This window comes from Nannobrachium achirus (genome assembly GCF_963921795.1).
Source record: "Nannobrachium achirus genome assembly, chromosome: 13".
NCBI lineage: Eukaryota > Metazoa > Chordata > Actinopteri > Myctophiformes > Myctophidae > Nannobrachium > Nannobrachium achirus.
Window position 1 is genome coordinate 8,277,973 of NC_137833.1, and position 19,917 is coordinate 8,297,889.

Sequence of the window (19,917 nt, forward strand, 5' to 3'; positions counted from 1 at the left end):
ACGTTTAATTTGCATTATAGGTATTAAAAAGTCCTTAAATTGGCACTTTAGAAATGTGCAGATACCCTCTATACACTTAAACTTCATGTCGGTTTGTTTACAGTTGAGTGAGAAAACAATGTTTCACATTAAGTTAATCATCTGGGGACCCCCCAAAATAATTGGGGGGTCGTGTGTGATGTGATGACGTCATCAAACGATAAAGTCGACTTCAACTCAACTTTTTACTGAGTCGAGTCGACTTGCAAAAATCACAAATAATGTGGGCATTCCCAGATATGGGCTTAATATTGATGACATCAGGGATCTCTAACACAGGGGTTCCCAAACTTTGTTTTGGCACAGGGCACCCCTACAAATATTCTTTTCACATCTGAGGCACCCCTACATAATGTTTATAATTATCACTCTTGGCACCATATATTTATAGCATATTTTGTTGAGGAAAACGTTGAGATAATTGCCATTTTGGTTAGAACTGACAGAAAATAACTTTGTACATCAAGTTTAAAATGATACAAAATATGTATTCCAAATAAATTTCAAATGTATTCAAATGATCTTGCGGCACCGCTGGGCTGCCATCGAGGAACCCCAGGGTTCCCTGTCAGCCACTTTGAAAACCCCTGCTTCTAACATAACGAACAAACATGGCATGGATGCACCTGGGACGTATCCTCAGTGATGTAGGCCCAAGCTCATCGGGGTTTCGGGTCTCGCAACATCATACACAACATCATGCAGAGAATAGTAAATCTGGCATCAAAAATCATAGGGGGAAAAAAAAAAAAACAATTAAGTTGTATCTACAATGAAGTGCTTAGTAAAAAAGCTGTCAAGATAATAAATGAACCCTCTCACCCACTCCATAGGGAGTTCGATTTACTTCCCTCTGGTAGACGCTATAGAACAGCTAAGGCAAACCGTAGCCGTAATATTTTTAAAAATTCATTCATTCCAAATGCCATTAAGGCAATGAATGATGTCATGTCTCGCTGATCTGCCTGTTTTTTCACATAGGCCATTGTTGTCCTTCTGGTTGCCTTAAAGATGCTTTGTGTGCAATTGTTTGTTGCTGTTATGTTGTTTTTAATGTTGTGAATGTATATGAGACTAAAGACAAATCTCCACATTGTGGACAAATAAATGAAACTATACTAACATACACCCTCGCCCAGGTGACCCAGCCGGGGTTGATCAAGTCCCGGCCTTACGTCCCAGTAGCTACTGTACCCACGATCAGTCCCATCAAGGAAAGACAGGACCATTCACTCCACCGCTCCGGAACTAAACTCTGCCGAGACTGGGAGAGGAAGGACCAGGCTCTGTGGGGTTCTAGTCAACAGTGTTCAGCAGAGAATATGAAATATGTTTGTCAGCTGGGAGGTCTCTGTGTGTGTGTGTGTGTGTGTGTGTGTGTGTGTGTGTGTGTGTGTGTGTGTGTGTGTGTGTGTGTGTGTGTGTGTGTGTGTGTGTGGTATTTTCGGGCTTATCTGTGCATTCCTCTGAATGTTGAGTCTACGCGTCGGATTCACTCGGAACTTTTGTTTATTGTGTGACTGTGTGCGTGCGTGCGCAATGCACATGCATGCGTGAATACGCCTGTGCGTGTGTGTGTGCATGCAGTCTAACAGTGGTCTCGTTGTTATTTTTCTGACATGCACGCACGCACGCACGCACGCACGCACGCACGCACGCACGCACGCACGCACGCACGCACGCACACACACACACACACACACACACACACACACACACACACACACACACACACACACACACACACACACACACACACACACACGCTCGCGCATGCACATCTGGATAGTGTGCCAGGCGGTCTCCCTCCCAGCACAACACATGGACATTAATAGATTCATCGTAAACAGTTTGCCACTGAACCTCTGAAACCCTCTAGTCTATTCTCTGTCAAATGGACCTGAGATACATCTCTACTTGGACCTCTCTTCACCTAAAATTTTAAAATGTTGAATGTTCCCCGGCCGAATGATCAGAGGTGGACCTGACAAAGAGGGGGCTCCAAGCAAAGTAGAATCTTGGGGCTCCGCCGTGTGTCGTGGGGGGGCATCACGTCACATGCACGTTTTTTGGGGGTCGGTTCAGGTGTCTTAACACTTGGAATGTCATTATTTTGGTAATTATTTGGCTATAGACTGCCGGAAGCCACATTCTCCTTTTGCACAAAGTAGTGCAATGCAAGATAGAGGGCGCCAGATCCCTTTGAGTCACACCCTACCACTACTTCCTGTTCATCCACAGAGCATTGATTCTAGTTGTTTTCTCCATTAGATTAAAGTGCTTTCTTTTCACTTTTTTCAACTTTTATAACTTGTCAAAATACAATTTATTTGTCTGCCTCATCTTTTTACCATCCCAAGTAATAAAAGTTGAAAAAAGTTTAAAGACATCTAATGGAGAAAACAACTAGAATCAAAGCTCTGTGAATGAACAGGAAGTAGTGGTAGGGTGTGACTAAAAGGGATCTGGCTCTATCTTGCATTGCACTACTTTTTGCAAAAGGAGAATTGGAGTCCATGTTGTGGAAATTGACGGTCTGTAATGGCGGCCGAGTATGTTTATTTTCACACAGAAATTAAACATCTTAACTGCGGCCGATCCTCACCGCCCAGTATCGGCGTGGTTCTTGGCATTCTCTGCGTTTTTGGAAGTAAATGTCAAGATAAAACCATTTCTTTGCATCAGCAATGAATAGGAGCCTGTGGAGATTAGACGCTTACTGATGCTGGCGGCCGAGTTGCATCATGGGATATGTAGTGTTTTCGCTCACCATCGGCCACAGCAACGCCTGATTACCTTGTAACCATGGTGACCAGGTAACCATGGTAACCATGGTGTCACAACCTGGCCCGTAGGGCCATGACAAATCGAGGAGGACATGTGGTAGTGGGTTTTAAAAGTAACATAATGTATTAACAAATGGTTTAAATCATATTTACAAGAGTTTGAGGTGTGTAGGTCAGTGATCAGTAGTGTCAGCAATGCATGGATGTGTGGTAAGTGTAGTGTGGGGTGTTGTAAGGTGTATAAACTAAAGCATACGGGAACTGAAACAAAAGGGTGCTGTCTCCTGCAGAGAGAGAGGGAGAATGAGGGTGCAATGCAGACCGTTATAGGGCTCCAGGGAGTACTGGCCAGGTGCTCCCAATGCCCCTTATCATCCACCTCATTGGCCGACACCCATAGGCTCTGTGGGGAGAAGCACAAGAATAGGGATCCACCATACATATAGATACATATCAGGAAATATCTTCAGAAATAAATTCCTTACCAAAAGATTTCTTCACAAATTTGGTTTCCCTAGGAGAATCCTTGATAGCTGATGAAAGTTGGGGTCCCATTAAATTACCTATACAGTATAAAACACACCAAAATAAATATGCTTTAAGTAGCATGTGAGGGGTCAAACTAGGGTTTTTTCATGATTCTAAATCCATTGCAAGCATTTGTTTTTCACAAAAAACATTCCATGGGCTAAAAACTGCCACACAAAAATATGGTTCAGTGATGAGTCATCACTTTTCACAGTTTTGTCGGAGCTGCCTGTACCCCAAGGAATGTTTTTTGTGCAAAACAAATGCTTGCAATGGATTCAGAATCATGAAAACACCCTAGTTTGACCCCTCACATGTGGGAGGCTGGAGACATGTCGGAGTGGAGAGATGCACTCCTCACATGCTACTTACAGTTAAAGCATATTTATTTTGGTGTGTTTTGTCCTGTATAGTTAATTTAATGGGACCCCAACTTCCATCAGCTGTAATGGATTCTCCTAGGGAAACTGAATTTCAGTCTTTGCGAGATGCACCAGACACCTTTACAAACACATTGGTGAAGAAATCTTTTGGTAAGGAATTTATTCCAGGACTTTATAAGATCCCCTGACTAATAGGCTACACAGGCCCTACAGGCCAGGCCAAGGGGCCGTGACAATGGTAACCAGGTAACACGTCTCTGGACGAGATAACGGGGCCGTAGCGCAGCTGCCCAATAATTAGCGACTTTAAGCAACGCTACGGCAACGGCAGATGACGGTGACCGGAAATGATCACCGCTCGATAGATCAACCTGCCGCCATCGCAGCCGGTCTCTACAACGCCAGAAGGTCCCTTCCCACCTGGCGTCTACTCCATCTGCTGCGTAGACGTAGACTTTGACAGCTACAGGTATATGGGGATTACATCACAGCAGCTGTAGTCCTGCCTTGCGTTGCGGTTGCAGAAACGGACTGCTTAAACTGGCTAATCTTAACACCTAGCACCTCATTCCTGGACGTGTTCAGCAGCGGAAGTGTTTTAAAAATAATGACCCTAATATGAAGCTTCCACACAGCTTCCACACAGCTTCCACACAGCTCGATACTGGCCTCCAAGCTACTGAGGTGACGCCACGTCGATGACATCGCACCTGCCTTAATATCAAGTTCCACACTCTTCTCCGCGTACTGCGATCGGAACCGGATGCGAGAACGAACTTCAACTTCTCGGCAACATCAACTGACATGGCACACCGAAGTCACAGAGGAGCGCCGGAAGAGGGCAGTGTGGCCCATGGCATGTGGAAACGGACGAAGTCTCCGAAAGGCCCAGGGCATCATCTAGGGCCCATCGATGGCCCGTGGGCATCATCCAACGGCCCGGGGCATTATCTAGGGCCCATCCATGGCCCGTGGCAATCTGTGCCATGGAGCAAGGCGGTGGGAGAACCACTGAACACATTTCGGTGGACCGGAAATTCGCCCGCCAAACCCAGGTCCAGTGCCTCCTCCGCGGTGACATCTGCCGAGGAGAAGAATCGCTCGTGGAAGCATTTCCTGGATGAGAAGAAATCGCTCGCAGTCACCGCAGCCGCCAGCGTGTCGGTGCTGCAACGTGCGCCGGCCACGCACACTTTCAAGAAGACGGGCTTCCAGCCGGCAGTGCAGAAGATGTTCTTCAGCACGGTGAGGAAAGAGATGGCTCTGTTGTCCAGCTCTCTGCCTGAAGGCATCGAGGTCAAGACCTTCGAGGATCGCATGGACATATTCTCTGCCCTGATCAAAGGTCCGACCCGCACGCCCTACGAGGACGGCCTGTTCCTGTTTGACATCCAGCTGCCCAGCACCTACCCCGCGGCACCGCCTCTCTTCCACTACCTGTCCCAGTGCAGCGGTCGCCTCAACCCCAACCTCTACGACGACGGCAAGGTCTGCGTCAGTCTGCTGGGCACCTGGTCTGGCCACGGCACCGAGAGATGGACCAGCAAGTCCAACCTCATGCAGGTTCTCATCTCCATACAAGGCCTGATCCTGGTCGACGAGCCCTACTACAACGAGCCGGGCTGTGAGCATCTCCGAGGCCAACCGCGAGGCAACGAGAACAGTCGCTACTATAACGCGGAGACCCTGATCAGAGTGGTCCAGTCCATGACCAGACTTCTCCAGGCCCCCGTCAAGGTCTTCAGCCAGGAGATCCAGGAGCACTTCTCTGCGAGCGGCTGGAGGCTCGCACACCGTCTGGAGAGCTGGTTGGAGCTCCACGAGTCCGTTGAGAAACGGAGAACGGGTTCCTTTAGTTTCCGTCCCATCAGCAACTATCCAGACGTGGGTTTCCCCCTCTTCCCGCTGTCATTGGCCGGGAGCGTCCGAAGCGCGCTGTCACAGTACCGCGCCGCGCTGGTCACTGCCGGGATCCCCGAGCACGCCAAGGACAATAAATATGCGGTCAAAAAGGTCGCTTGTGTGGATGCAGATACGTGTCCCACAGCTATGAAGAACAGGGGGAACGTATATGCCAACCAGCCCAATACTGGCCCTAGCACTTTTAACGCTTTTGGCCCTAGCGCTTTTGGCCCATATGCCCCGGTGGGGAATACTGCTGGGAGTTGGGCTGACGTTCCAAACTACAACCCAGCAGGACTTCCGAACTTCTATTCCCAACACCAGGACCCGACGTTCTGTCAACGACAGCAGAGTTACAGCGGGTCGGCGGCCGGTCAACAGCTCGGTGGCCAGCAGCAGCAATATGGCCACGGGCAGCCACAGATCAACACCATGCACCAGCAAGCAGGCAACCATGCTGGGGTTCAGCCCCAACCCCAGCCTGCAGGAGCCCGGGCCTTCCAGTTCGGCTCCAGCGGTTCCTTCCAGAAACAAGCCGGAGCCACCCAGCAGTATCGTCAGGGGGGGAAGAAGCATGGCCCTCTGAATGGCCTCTGGCGCGACTGGAGTTAGTCCGCTTGTGGCCTTCAAATACCGTTGTTTCCTGTTGAGATTGGCGAATTTCACCCAGGTTTTTTCATCTCACTCGCGTCACTTTGTCTGCTGACCTCACTCACCAACACAATAAACAGAAAATAAACAAAATTAAAAACAATTCACAAGAGGCAAGCAGTGATCACCCCATGATGTGCACTGCAATGTAGTTTCAAATGCACTACATTGCAAGTGCACTGCAATGTAGTTTCAAATGCACTACATTGCAAGTGCTTTTTGAGAGTGAAACAATAAGAAGACACGTGTGACATGTTTGATCGGGACTGCTTTCCACAGGAAATGTGCCAAGCTCAATAGGGAACAACGGTACATGAATATGAATCCGTGTTGATTCTGTTGACTAAAATTATGATGAAAACAATGAAAAGAATGTAATAAAAACTACGTTATGATGACTAAAACTAAGGATGAATATAGTGGCAATTTTGCCAACAAATAAAAACTAGACTTAAAATGTCAGGGAGGGACTGGTGGAGAAGAGATCCAGTAGAACTAAAAGACAAGTCATTTCATGTTTGGAATGCGCTCGCTCTGAAAATAGCAGATCTAGAAGCATCGTGCTGCGGCGCATTGCGATCGATCGGCTATTTTCAGCATGTAACCAAGTGTAAAATCAACCATTACTACGCCATCAAGGCCGACCAAAATATGTTTTTGTCGACAAAATCAACTGTAGATTTGAATTAATTTAGACTAAAACTGTTCAGATGACTAAAATGTGACAAACAAAATGAAATATCATAAAAAATATATATATATTAAAAGAAAAACCATGAATAATATTAAACTAGTCCTGTGCCTGGTGAGGGGGGGGGAGGGGTGCACAGTATCTAAGGGATTGAATGTAGGAGTCTCAGAAGTCATGTTGGAGTGCCCGTTATGCCCATGCATACATGGTGCATGTCCAGGCCAGTCTGTGATGTCAGTACTATGACGTCAGAGTACTGCAGACAGACAGCGGACAGACGTTCCCTACATTATTAGTTAGATAAAGATTTCCTGTCAGGATCAACACTGATATGAATGAAGCCTTTGCATTGCTATTATGGTCATGAAGTGGTTTACTGATCCCACTAAAAAATCTCCCATTCATTTTCCCCATAGACTCTTACAAAAATATTTATAACAATTATGTTAAGCCTATAACCAAGCCATCAAGGATTGCAGTGAATCATGACCATACAACCTTTTATCCTATGTGAAAACATATTTTAATATTACATTATTTGATATACTACATTTAATAACTACACTTTGTTTAGTGATTTTCAAAATGTCCTTTTCATAGAAACAAAGGTTTCATGGTCATGATTCATTGCCATCTTGGATGGCTTGGTTCTAGGCTTAACAGAATTGTTATAAATATTTGCATGAAAGTCTGTGAGGAAAATGAACGGGACATTTTTTTAATGGAACAGTAAACCACGCCCACTGCGATGCTCTATAGAGTAGGTCCATTGAGTTCAACCATTTTGGTCAAGTTTCTGACTACAATACATAAGCAACAATACATAACAAACCGCACTCGAGATGCAATTCGGGGAATTGCATCTCTCCAGTTTACTGTATACAGTATTAGTCCTTTACCCGTAGGTGTGCGTCTGTGCGATGAGGGATTTTTTTTTAAAAATGTTATCCCACGGTTTTGTAACCCATTTTTTTCACCCAGTGCCAATTGCCTATGTAATCTGGGCTCTGCTCTCCCTCTGCCGTGCCTGGGGAGACAACGGACAAACCTCATGCTTCCTTCAATGCATGAGTAGTCCAAGTTGTTTCTTTTCACCTGACAGGGGGGATTTCCCTGGGATGGACGTAGCACGTGGAAGGAACACGTTATTCCAACCAGTTCCTTTCCCCTCCATCAGGCGCCCCGGCTGGCCAGGGGAGGCAATATTGAGACCAGGATTACTGCATGTCTTTGTGAGGGTATCAACCCTAGGAGAAACGGGGAGAACATGCAAACTCCACACAGAAAGGCCCTATCGCCAACCCCACCTAGGGTGTTGTGCGATGAAGGATTGATAGGAGTCTCAGAAGTAATGTTGGAGAACCCAGAGCGGTGCTCGTTTGGGCAGAACAGTCACCATCGATGTCCAGTTGTGCATTACCCGTTGTATCCGTCTGTCTGACTGGCACTCTTTTATGCCCATATATGGAGTTCCGTGTCCAGGCCAGTCTGTGATGTCATCTCCAAATTTGGGCACTGTAGTGATGTCAGTTGGGCTTTGTTGATGTCAGTTTGTTTAGTATCAGTGTTGTCAGTATGCAAACAGACGGACAGACATTCACTAAATTAATTGTTGACGTCACCAAGAATGCCGGTCCATGATTGGCTATGGGCGTAAACACAAACAAGATACCACAAACACACGCCACTGAACACAGTACTTGCACACTCTGTTTGAGCAATAGTAATAAAGTCGGTACTATTATAGTGTGGTTGCCCTGTAACCACACTAAAAACAACGCATAGCCATCAAGAAGCAGCATCAAGATTAGCCATCAGGAATATCTGTTGTCTGTATATGCCAAGATATTTGCCCAAATATGGAGTTGCACACAGCTTGAGACTGGCCTTTAAGTTCTGATGTCCTGTTGATGACATCCAGTGTTGGGTATAACGACGTTGAAATAAACGGCGCTACGTAGCGCCGTTATTTTTTCCAGTAACGGGTAATATAATTAATTACAATTTCCATCGTTACAACGCCGCTACCGTTATTGACAATGAAATGTGCTACGTTAGTCCGTTACTCAAGCGTCCCCAAGCTTTACACAGGCCGGCTGACAGTTGATGGATAACGTGTCCGACGATTGTGCTTGGTGTGTGTGTGTGTGTGTGTGTGTGTGTCTGTGTGTGTGTGTGTGTGCCTGTGTGTGCTCCCTGCTACTAGAGGCTGGGGCTGCTGCATGAGTCACATGACACGGTTACGAAAAATACAAGGATAAGAGAGTGATGTTACTCAGGAAGTAACACGGGCTCGACGCTGTTTAAGCAGTGACATCATGTGACATGACGTCACTGACGAAACCTTGGCATTGGTATCTTCATGGCATATTCACACAAACCCAGCGCGCGCACACAACAAACAATAACAAACTACGACTAGTATAAGAGAAGAGATGGGGACTCCCGAGCAGCAACAAAAGATGGCTTTCACAAATTGGAGGTACAAACATTACTTCACGTTCATAGAGAGGAAAGAGAAGAATGTAATTGTGAAGTGCACGTTGTGTCCCGGGGAAAAGCGCTTGTCCTCGTCGGCTCAAAGTAACTCAAACCTAAGCAAGCATCTCTCCGTGGCACACTCTTCAACAAAACTAGTGGCCAAACACACGGCCATCGATGATGAGTCTGAACCCCCCACAGATGGATGTGCCCCGCCAGCAGCCAAGCAGCAAAAGCTGGACTTTACCCCACCACAACAACTTGTTACACAAGCGGAGCTAAACGGGATGATAGGCAGGTATGTCATTGAGAACATGCTGCCGATATCAACAGTTGAGTCAGAGTCCTTCAGAGCCATCATAAAAAAAATACCTACGAGAGGGGGGGCCAGTACGCCAGACAGAAAGACGTTCTCAAAATACATAGACGCCGAGTATGTCAAAATGAACGCAGAGCTCAAAAGGGGTTTTGACGAGTTAGACTTTGTGTCTACTACTGCAGATATCTGGACTGCGCATAACAAAAGTTATCTTGGCGTAACTGCGCACTGGATACATCCACACAGCCTGGAAAGAAGGAAAGCAGCCCTGGCATGCAGACGTTTCAAGGGGCGTCATACCTATGACTGTATTGCCACCGATCTAGACAATATTCATTCCTCATTTGGTATTTCCCACAAGATAACAGCTACCGTCACGGACAATGGTTCTAATTTTGTTAAAGCATTTAAAGTCTACCAGCCAGTTGTTGTGGAGGAGGAGGATGACTCTGGCCAGTCTGGCGATGATGAAGATGAGGAGGTGACTTTTATGAATATTAATGATGTCTTAAACAGTGGTGATGCTGATGAAGATGATGATGATGATGTCGGCGATGATGTTGTGATCAACTTGCCACCGCATCATAGATGTGCATCGCACACATTAAACCTGATTTCATGTGCTGATGTTGAAAAGTGGCTACAGTCAAAACCAGAAGTGAAAGCTATCTACAGAAGTGCATCAGCAAAATGCACAGGCTTATGGAACAAGGCTAGCCGTTCCACAGTGGCTGCTGAGACTGTTGATGATGTCATAGCAAAGAAGCTCCTTGTTCCTTGCACCACCAGATGGAACTCATACTATGATGCCATAGCTCGAATCTGTGAGATCCCCATCACTGAGCTGAACACCCTCTCCTCCAAGTTTGGGGGGAAAGCAATCACAGAACGGGAGCATCTGTTCCTCAGGGAGTATTGTGCGGTCATGAAGCCACTGACAGATGCCTTAGACATTCTTCAGGGCGAAGATAACTGTTTCCATGGCACACTCCTACCTAGCCTGGAGAGGCTGATATCCAAGACCCTGGCCTCGAAGAGTCGCCTGCAAATCCTCAAAAACCTTCCAGAGGCAGTTGTCATGGTAAGAACTGGTATCTTTAAATACGTTTAATACCTCCATACTTTATGAAAAAAGCAAAATCACATTATTTTAACTCATAATGTTCAATGCTGTGTGTGTGTGTGTGTGTGTGTGTGTGTGTGTGTGTGTGTGTGTGTGTGTGTGTGTGTGTGTGTGTGTGTGTGTGTGTGTGTGTTAGTCAGTATAATAATGTCACTTGCATCGTGTGTGTGTGTGTGTGTGTGTGTGTGTGTGTGTGTGTGTGTGTGTGTGTGTGTGTGTGTGTGTTAGTCAGTATAATAATGTCACTTGCATCGTGTGTGTGTGTGTGTGTGTGTGTGTGTGTGTGTGTGTGTGTGTGTGTGTGTGTGTTAGTCAGTATAATAATGTCACTTGCATCATGTTTGATTTCAGGCAATCAAATCCAGATATGCGGTGGTGCTGGAAAGCGAGAGTGCCATCTTGGCTGCTGTGACCCTGCCCAGGTTTAAACTACGCTGGCTGGAGACACAGGACAGGAAGGACAAGGCCAAGGCAAGTCTGTTGGCAGAGTGCCGGAAAGTCCAACATGAAGTCCCGCAGCTACCAGGTACCAGCACACACAACCGCAGCACTGACAACACAGCCAAAGAGGATGCGTTCTTTGACTTTGAGGAGGAGGAGGAGGAGGAGGCTGACACCACTTATACTGCTGAATGCCAAATCGCGGATTATTTCAAATCAGGGACACAAGGGATGGACACTCTCAATAGATTTCCACTGATAAAGCACATTTCACTCAAATACAATGCAGCCACTCCGTCCAGTGCTCCTGTAGAGCGACTGTTTAGCCTGGGAAAGCTGGTCTTCACTCCAAAGAGGAACAGGCTTTCTGACCAGAAGTTTGAAAAGCTTCTGCTTCTCAGGTACAACCACTGGTTTAAGTAGGATGGTTAGATCACTGGGTTGGCTGGATAGGTGAAGGAATGCATACCAAGGGTGTGTGTGGATGTATAGATGAATGTTCTGAAGCTAAAGTTGGATCTTAACTTTTCAGTACTGTACTTTAAATGTACCTCATTTTGTTTTAACTGTACTTGTGTTCATGAAGGGGTGAAAAACTAGGCTGCAGTATGTATGTCTACCAGACCAGTTGAAGTTGTAATCTGTAAGATTTTTGTTTGTTTTATTTAATTTACAATTCGGTGTTAAAAGCACTGTAGGCTATTATTGTTTTACTGTTATGTTCTCTACCAGTTGCTGTGTGTGCACTAAATGCACCTTATATTGTATACTTTAGTTCACAAAGGAAAAACTACTAGACCAGTTGTCTTAAGTTCTGAGCCACTTTGTGTCTTTAATTTACACTAGTGTTAAAACTGTACCTTTGTTCATGAAGGGCTGAAAAACTAGGCTGCAGTATGTATGTCTACCAGACCAGTTGTCTGAAGTTGTAAGATTTGTGTTTGTTTTATTTAATTTACAATTCAGTGTTAAAAGCACTGTAGGCTATTATTGTTTTACTGTTGTTATGTTCTCTACCAGTTGCTGTGTGTACTAAATGCACCTTATATTGTATACTTTTGTTCACAAAGGGAAAACTACTAGACCAGTTGTCTTAAGTTCTGAGACACTTTGGGCCTCATTCATCAATCTGGTCGTAAATAGGGTGTATTTTTTTCCTTAAATGTCATCTTAAATTTCAGTAAGTCCAAACGTCAGTCAAATTCATCAAGCAGTGTGTATATCCCATTTTGTGCTTATCCACAGGTGTTTGTCATGATGAATTTGGACGTAAATTTAAGTGCAAAAACAAGGGTAAAAACGAGAGAGCAGCTTCCATAGTACTTATGGCAGGACCATATATGGTAGGGAGCATGACTAAGCACTTTATGATCTGGGAACCTATTCACACCATAGGCTACTAGAAATGAATCACAACTTAAACTTGGCTATGCTGTTGAACTTAATTGTCTTGTCAAAAAAAAAAAAAAAGGAAAAAGAAAAAAAGAGAGAGGGAGAAAGAAAGAAAAAAAAAGAATAGGCTGCCTATTTTTTCTTCTCTATAGATCGGCACATTTACAAGGCTACAATTAGTCCTCAATCACAAAATAATAAACATGGGATGGATATTATAATCCTTTTCTACTGAACATTGCCAAAAAGATAATGTTGAAGGAATATACAGTATGAGCTGTGACATGCACTGCTTTCCGATATGGACCAGACCAGCAGGTTGCAAGCTTTATTGATTATTTATCCTATATGTATATACTGAGGGGAAATTCTTTTTTTGGATTAATATGTCAACACTGTCCTGTAAAGCCACATGTATCCTTATCAGACCGAAGGTAATACTTATTTTGCTTTTGTGTCGTTATGTGTTGATGTGATCAAATAGGCCTACAGTAGCCTAGTCTATTATAAATTAAAGCCTAATCAGTGGAGGGTTGCGACGCCCCCCACCTTCTCGCCGGCAGACGGAGAAGGTGTCAACTTGTCTCGTCAAAAAACAGAGGAAAAAAAGGAAACATAGGATATGAAATAGACCTACAACTGTTCTGATCCCGCAGATTTCAAAATGGATGCTGAACGTAATGCTCTAATGTATAGAATCCCACTAAGCACGCCGTCTAAAAGTGGTCTAATAGTGGTATAGATTTGAAAGTTTTTTAGCAGTCTAAACTTAGACTAGACGACTAATAGACTTCTAATAGTCGTCTAAATGTAGACGGTCTATATTTAGACGACTATTAGAAGTCTATTAGTCGTCTAGTCTAAGTTTAGACAACTAAAAAACTTTCAAATCTATACCACTATTAGACCACTTTTAGACGGCGTGCTTAGTGGGATGTAATAGAATAAAGTGGTTTACAAGGTTCAATCCATCACGGAATAATACACAAAACAATTATGTGGAAATATCCACGAAGTGAAACGCTGCTTCATCAGAGGTAAGAATATAGGCTAGTGGCAAATATAGTAGGCCTAGGTAGTGCAGTGGGTCTCAGTGGTCCAGGGACCACAGTGATGTGCTGGGGTTTTCTGGTGGTCTCTTGCCAAACAGACCCTTGGGCCTTTATAGATCCTACCTCTTTAAAATGAAACCAAATGGACGAGTGCGGGCAGTCATCATGCGGTGAGTGAGTGGTCCCCCATTGGCGGGTCCATTTGGTTACAAACTCAGTGGCAGCTAATCCACGACTGAATATGTAATTGTTTGACAATTGACATATTATTTTATTTTTTAAATACATGTGTTGGCACATGTTGGGCAGAATGGACTAATAAATATTTTATTTGATGTTTGGCACAATTTAAAATTGATTTAGCATAAAGAAAAAAGCATTCTAAATATACACCGTGGGCTGATGGCTTATTTCCCGACCGAAAAAAGCATCCTAAATATAAGCAAAGATTTACACCATGGTCGGAGGTGGTGTATTTTCCATCGTATTTCCAGCACAAATCCAAGACCAAAATACAATGATGAATTTGACCCCCAACTTGAGAATCATCCTAAATGCCGGTAAGAACAAAATATGATCGTATTTTTGGTCTTAAGTGCTTGATGAATGAGGCCCAATGTGTCTTTAAGTTACACTCGTGTTAAAAGCACCTTGTTGTTTAATTGTTCACTTTTGCTCAAAGAAAATACTTGAAGTAGGTATGTCTACCAGTACCATAACAGTTGTCTTGTCTGAAGTTGAAACTAAGACAGTTTTTCTTTAATTTACACTATAAGCACTGTAGTGTATTCCAGTCCAGTGTTTTTATTTATATTTGACAAATGTATGTGAACGTGTTGCTATGTAAGCTTTAAACCAAATTAAGGAAGAATTTTGACCAGCACAACTGTCACTTAATGGAAAATAGGTTACTTTTATGTCAACATATTGAGAAAACTGGACTTTTGAGGTACAAAAAGTTGGAGAACCACTGGTGTAGGCAATTATACGCCTGCTTTACTGTTGTTATCTACCAGTTGCTCTGCGTTGAGGTGCAATAAATATTATATTGAAGTGCAAAACATATTATTGAAGTTGAAGTTTATTTCTCCCTCAGTCATGGCAAAGGTTATTATGTGTATGCTGTTCTACTCTGTGCACCTGGCTTGTGAAACCTGCTCCCAAAAAAATTCCAAATTCTTTGACATATTACAACGTTTTTACACAAATAGTTTCCTAATTACTTTCCTAGTAATTAGTTACTTTTACAATAGAGTAATTCAGTTACTAACTCAGTTACCTTTTTGTAGAAGTAACTAGTAACTATAATTAATTACTTTTTTAAAGCAATTTGCCCAACACTGATGACATCAGAACGACTTCCAAGTACCGATCTGGAGTTGATGACATCAGACTTTCCCAAATATTGAGTTCTGCATGTCTCCAGACTGGCTTATAAACTCATCTTATTGGACGCTGCAGGCTTTGTCTTCCGGGCACCAGCAGCGATATGGCCGAGTGTGCAGATACCATGGCAACGTTCCTGACCTCAGCTCTCTCTCTCATAGACAGCCCGCTGTCTGAACCTCTGCCCGCGGCGGCACTCTCTCCCGCGGCCGCCGACGGCTCTCATCGGCTGCTTTGCTCCGACGACCTGGTCTCGGGGCGTCGGCGAAAAGCTGTTCATTTCGCCCTCGTGAAAACGATCCACGGCGAGGACGATTTCTCTTCGGATTCAGACTCGGACCTCGATGACAGTGGAGAAAAAGGCGGTGGCGAATCAAACGAGGACAATCGGCGTCGGCCCGTTGAGAAGGGTTTTGTGCGGGTCGTTTGGTACCCTGACGGAGGGGAGCAAGACATCGAAGAGACAAAGCTGAATCTCGAAGATCGATCTGTCGGCCTTGGCGACATTGTGCAACAAATAAATTCCGATGACAACCAGAGTGGCTTTGTGACCAACATTGACACAGAGTGCGTTGTGAAACTCCTCGGGACCAACCACGTGCTGCACCCGGTCAACGGCAAGGAGCTCCATCCCATCTGGTCTTTTGTGTATGGCGACTACGTGGCCTACGATGACGCCTGGCTGGGGACAGTTAACGACCTGACCTGTCGCATCATCCTTGAGCTCTCGGACGGAGTCAAGTGCTCCTTGAGCGTTGAGGATGACGAGCAGCTGCGTGATGTCTATCCCCATGCCAGTGACTGGGGCGGGTTCTTCGCCGGGGGGGACTATTTCCACCCGGGTCAGGTCCTGACGGTTCCCGCAAATGTCCTGTCCAAAGCACAGTGGCTGTCGGGGGTCAAACCTGTGCTCCGAAAGACAGGTAAGCTCAGGGCAGTGGTTGAAGAGGTCAAGGTGGTCGAGATGAAGGTGACGTGGGTCGACACCAGCGGCTTCTTCCCCGCCAGTTCAGACGGCGTCGACCTCCCTCCCTGCACCATAACACAGGAGAACCTCTGCAGGGTAAGACCGCTGGGGCGCCATGAACACACCCAGAGGTATATGGGAGAGAGGGCGCTCTACACACTCCCCGCTAAGAGAGAGTCCACGGGTGTCACCTGCAAAGGACCCAAAGACGGTCCTATCTTTCCTGAACACCCGGTGGCCAGGCAGGTGAAGAGAATACTCGGTGCGAACGATCCGGGGAAGACGGTGACTGTGGATGTAGACTATGACGATGCAGAGGACACGGACGACAGCTCTCTGAGAACCTCCTCCTTGGCCAGCTCTGCCATCTCCTCCTCTCAGGGCGGTGGTCTGGGAACCGGCCGCGAGAAGAGCGTCCCTCTGTCCAGCCGCGGCCTGAAGAAAAAGCAGAAGAAAGAGAAGAGGACTGAAGTGTACGAGTTGAATCCTGGAGATCGGGTGGCAGTGGAGGTGGTGTCCACCAAGACGTCAGCGGACGTGATGTGGAAGGACGGTCGGCTGGAGAAGGGGATCCGATCCAAGGACCTCTTCCCCGTCGAGCACCTCTCAGACGGGGATTTGTTTCCCGGGGACTTTGTCGTTGACACGCGTCCCGGCGCCTCCCCGGACCCAGCGGTGTACGGTGTGATCCAGTCCGGGGATCACAAGGGCAGGACTTGCACGGTCCGATGGATCAAACCCGACGCGTCCGGTGAGGACGTGGAGGTGATAGGCGAGGAGGAGGACGTGAGCACCTACGACGTCGCGGCCCACCCGCACTTCAGCTTTGATATGGATGACATTGTCATCAGAGCGCAGACTTGTCGGAATGGACAGACCAATGACTGTGACAGTGAGACGCCAGCGGTAGGTGAGGTGTGCGGAGTGGACGAGAGTGGCAAAGTGGAGGTGACTTGGAATGACTCCTCCAGGACTGTTGTCCTACCACAGCACATATACAACATGCAGGACATACTCGAGGAGATGGACGAGACCGACACTGAGGACGAGACTGACACCGAGAACGACAGCGACACCAAGGACGAAGACGACTGGCCACCAGAAGAGGGCAGCGTGGCGGTCGAGAAACCGGGGACTGGCGCTTCTTCCGCCTCCGTCGAAGCCGCATCCTCTGTGCCAAGCTCTGCGCCACCTTCTCTGTGCCAGGCTCTTTGTGCCACGTTCTCCAGCGTGGTGGGCATCGCGCCCAACATGCCGGAGAAGCGAGAGAAAACGCCCGGAGTCGCCTCCGCCAGTGCAAAGGGAGAGGTGTTCTCCGTGCTGGAGTGTGCACCGGACACGCACACTTTCAAGAAGACGGGCTTCCAGCCGGCAGGGCAGAAGATGTTCTTCAGCACGGTGAGGAAAGAGATGGCTCTGTTGTCCAGCTCTCTGCCTGAAGGCATCGCAGTCAAGACCTTCGAGGATCGCATGGACATATTCTCTGCCCTGATCAAAGGTCCGACCCGCACGCCCTACGAGGACGGCCTGTTCCTGTTTGACATCCAGCTGCCCAGCACCTACCCCGCGGCGCCGCCTCTCTTCCACTACCTGTCCCAGTGCAGCGGTCGCCTCAACCCCAACCTCTACGACGATGGCATGGTCTGCGTTAGTCTGCTGGGCACCTGGTCTGGCCACAGCACCGAGAGATGGACCAGCAGGTCCAACCTCATGCAGGTTCTCATCTCCATACAAGGCCTGATCCTGGTCGACGAGCCCTACTACAACGAGCCGGGCTGTGACAGTGACCGAGGCCTGCAGGAGGGCAACGAGAACAGTCGCTTCTATAACGAGATGGCCCTGATCAAGATGGTCCAGTCTATGACCAGACTTCTGCAGGCCCCCGTCCAGGTCTTCAGCCAGGAGATCCAGGAGCACTTCTCTACGAGCGGCTGGAGGCTCGCTCACCGTCTGGAGAGCTGGTTGGAGCTCCACGAGTCCGCCGAGAAGCGGAGAAAGGGTGCCTCTAGTGTCGTTCCCGAGCACGCGTACCCAGATATCGGTTTCCCCCTCTTTCCGCTGTCCAAGGGCTTCGTGAAGAGCGTACGGATTCAGCTGTCCCAGTATCGCGCCGCTCTGGTCACTGCCGGGATCTCTGAGCACGCCAAGGACGATTAAATACCTTCACCAACACCCCATCCCACCCTCAATAACCTTCCCCCCTCTCCAGGAGGGAGGGCCATCTCTTCTTGCGTCCCCGACCCCGGGTCGCGTCCCCATGGTGGAGACGGGAGGACGAGAGGGGACGCGACTCCGGGTCGGGGAAGCAAGAAGAGATCGCTCTTGCTGCTCTCCAAGCGTTACATTATCCTCCTCGTTTTGTGGAGGTTCTGGCACCTCACCAGGTCCTGTTATCTCTCTGCTCCACCCCCCGTGGCCTTGGCCCATACGTATCAGTGTTGAACCCATAGGGCAGGGGTTTTCAAAGTGGGTGACGGGGCACCCTGGGGTGCCGCGACGGCAGTCATGGGGTGCCGTGACGGCAGTCCAGGGGTGCCGCGAGATAATTTGATAACATTTGGAATTTATTTGGACACTTTAGTATCATTTTAAACTTGAAGTACAAAGTTATTTTCAGTCAGTTCTAACCAAAATGGCTATTAATGTTTTCCTCGCAACATAATCACTAAAATGTCGTCACTGTCAGGCAGAAACCTCTGTCGCACAAAACTAGTGAAAACGCCTCGCAATGCGAGGCGTTGTGTGCTTGTAGATCTGCTGTTTTCACTAGTTTAGTACATTCTATAGATGATAAATACAAAAAAAAAGGTTTTGGACATACAAGGTTTCCACCCGACAACGACGATATTCTATAAGTGCCTCGGATTAAAAATATATTTATAGGGTGCCCTGAGACAAAAAGGTTTGGGAACCCCTGCCCTAGGGGGTCCTCAGACTTAATACAGGGAGCTGCCAATGTGATAGTGTAGCATATGCTTTGTAAATAAAAGTATAATATATATGGCTTCTTCACACCGCGGCCATCTTGGATCAATCACATGACCACATGTCAGAAGCTGTTGGGTAAGGCAAGACCCGCCCACGGAAGCTTCTGATTGGCTACGTTGCCACCCCAAGTGGTCATGTGATTGATCCAAGATGGCCGCGGTGTCAATTGGACCAGTTATTGCAGAAGGAGGTGAAGATTGGAGGATAATTACATTGTGACAAACACTAAACAAATCTCAAGAGACTTGCATTGCGAGTAGGATGTATTGGGGGAAAACACACATGCATACAATTGATATTTAGCATTCAGCATATATTTGATACCCAAAGTCCAGTCAGGGTTCAATGTTTAGTCCCCCCAGGAATTCGCAATTCCGCCATCACAGAATTTATTTCGGAATTGGCCAACCACGCGCGAATTTCTCGGCCATTCGCGGACTTTTCTGACGTCCGCGGAATAACAGTCGCGAGTGGCGGCAGAGCGGCAGGAGTAGTTATTACTATTATTATAAAATGATTTGTACTGTATGTACTGTATGTTCTGTATGAGGTGGCCACTGGCCACCTCATACAGAGCCTGGGGGAATAGCTTAGCTTCCCTCCTGCTAGTTGCACTGACACTGGATGGTCCGGTCCCACCCACATTCCTGACAGAAACTGTGTCCTGAACTATAGTTCCTCTATGGCTATGCCTCTATGGTCCTGGCAATAACAATGCTAATGCAGAAGAGAATAAATAAATATTACACCCATACTAGGTAGTAGGTACAGTAGGCTATCCTCTAAAA

The 19,917-nt window shown here is 46.7% G+C and overlaps 1 protein-coding gene across 1 annotated transcript; it reads left to right on the forward strand.

Annotated features, from left to right (window-relative positions):
- Positions 1-15,298: 15,298 nt before the first annotated feature.
- Positions 15,299-18,298, forward strand: LOC308296783 ((E3-independent) E2 ubiquitin-conjugating enzyme-like; the record flags this gene model as incomplete). Its single annotated transcript, XM_080740109.1, has 1 exon — positions 15,299-18,298. The coding sequence occupies one exon, from the start codon at positions 15,299-15,301 to the stop codon at positions 18,296-18,298; it is 3,000 nt and encodes a 999-aa protein (XP_080596235.1).
- Positions 18,299-19,917: the final 1,619 nt, after the last annotated feature.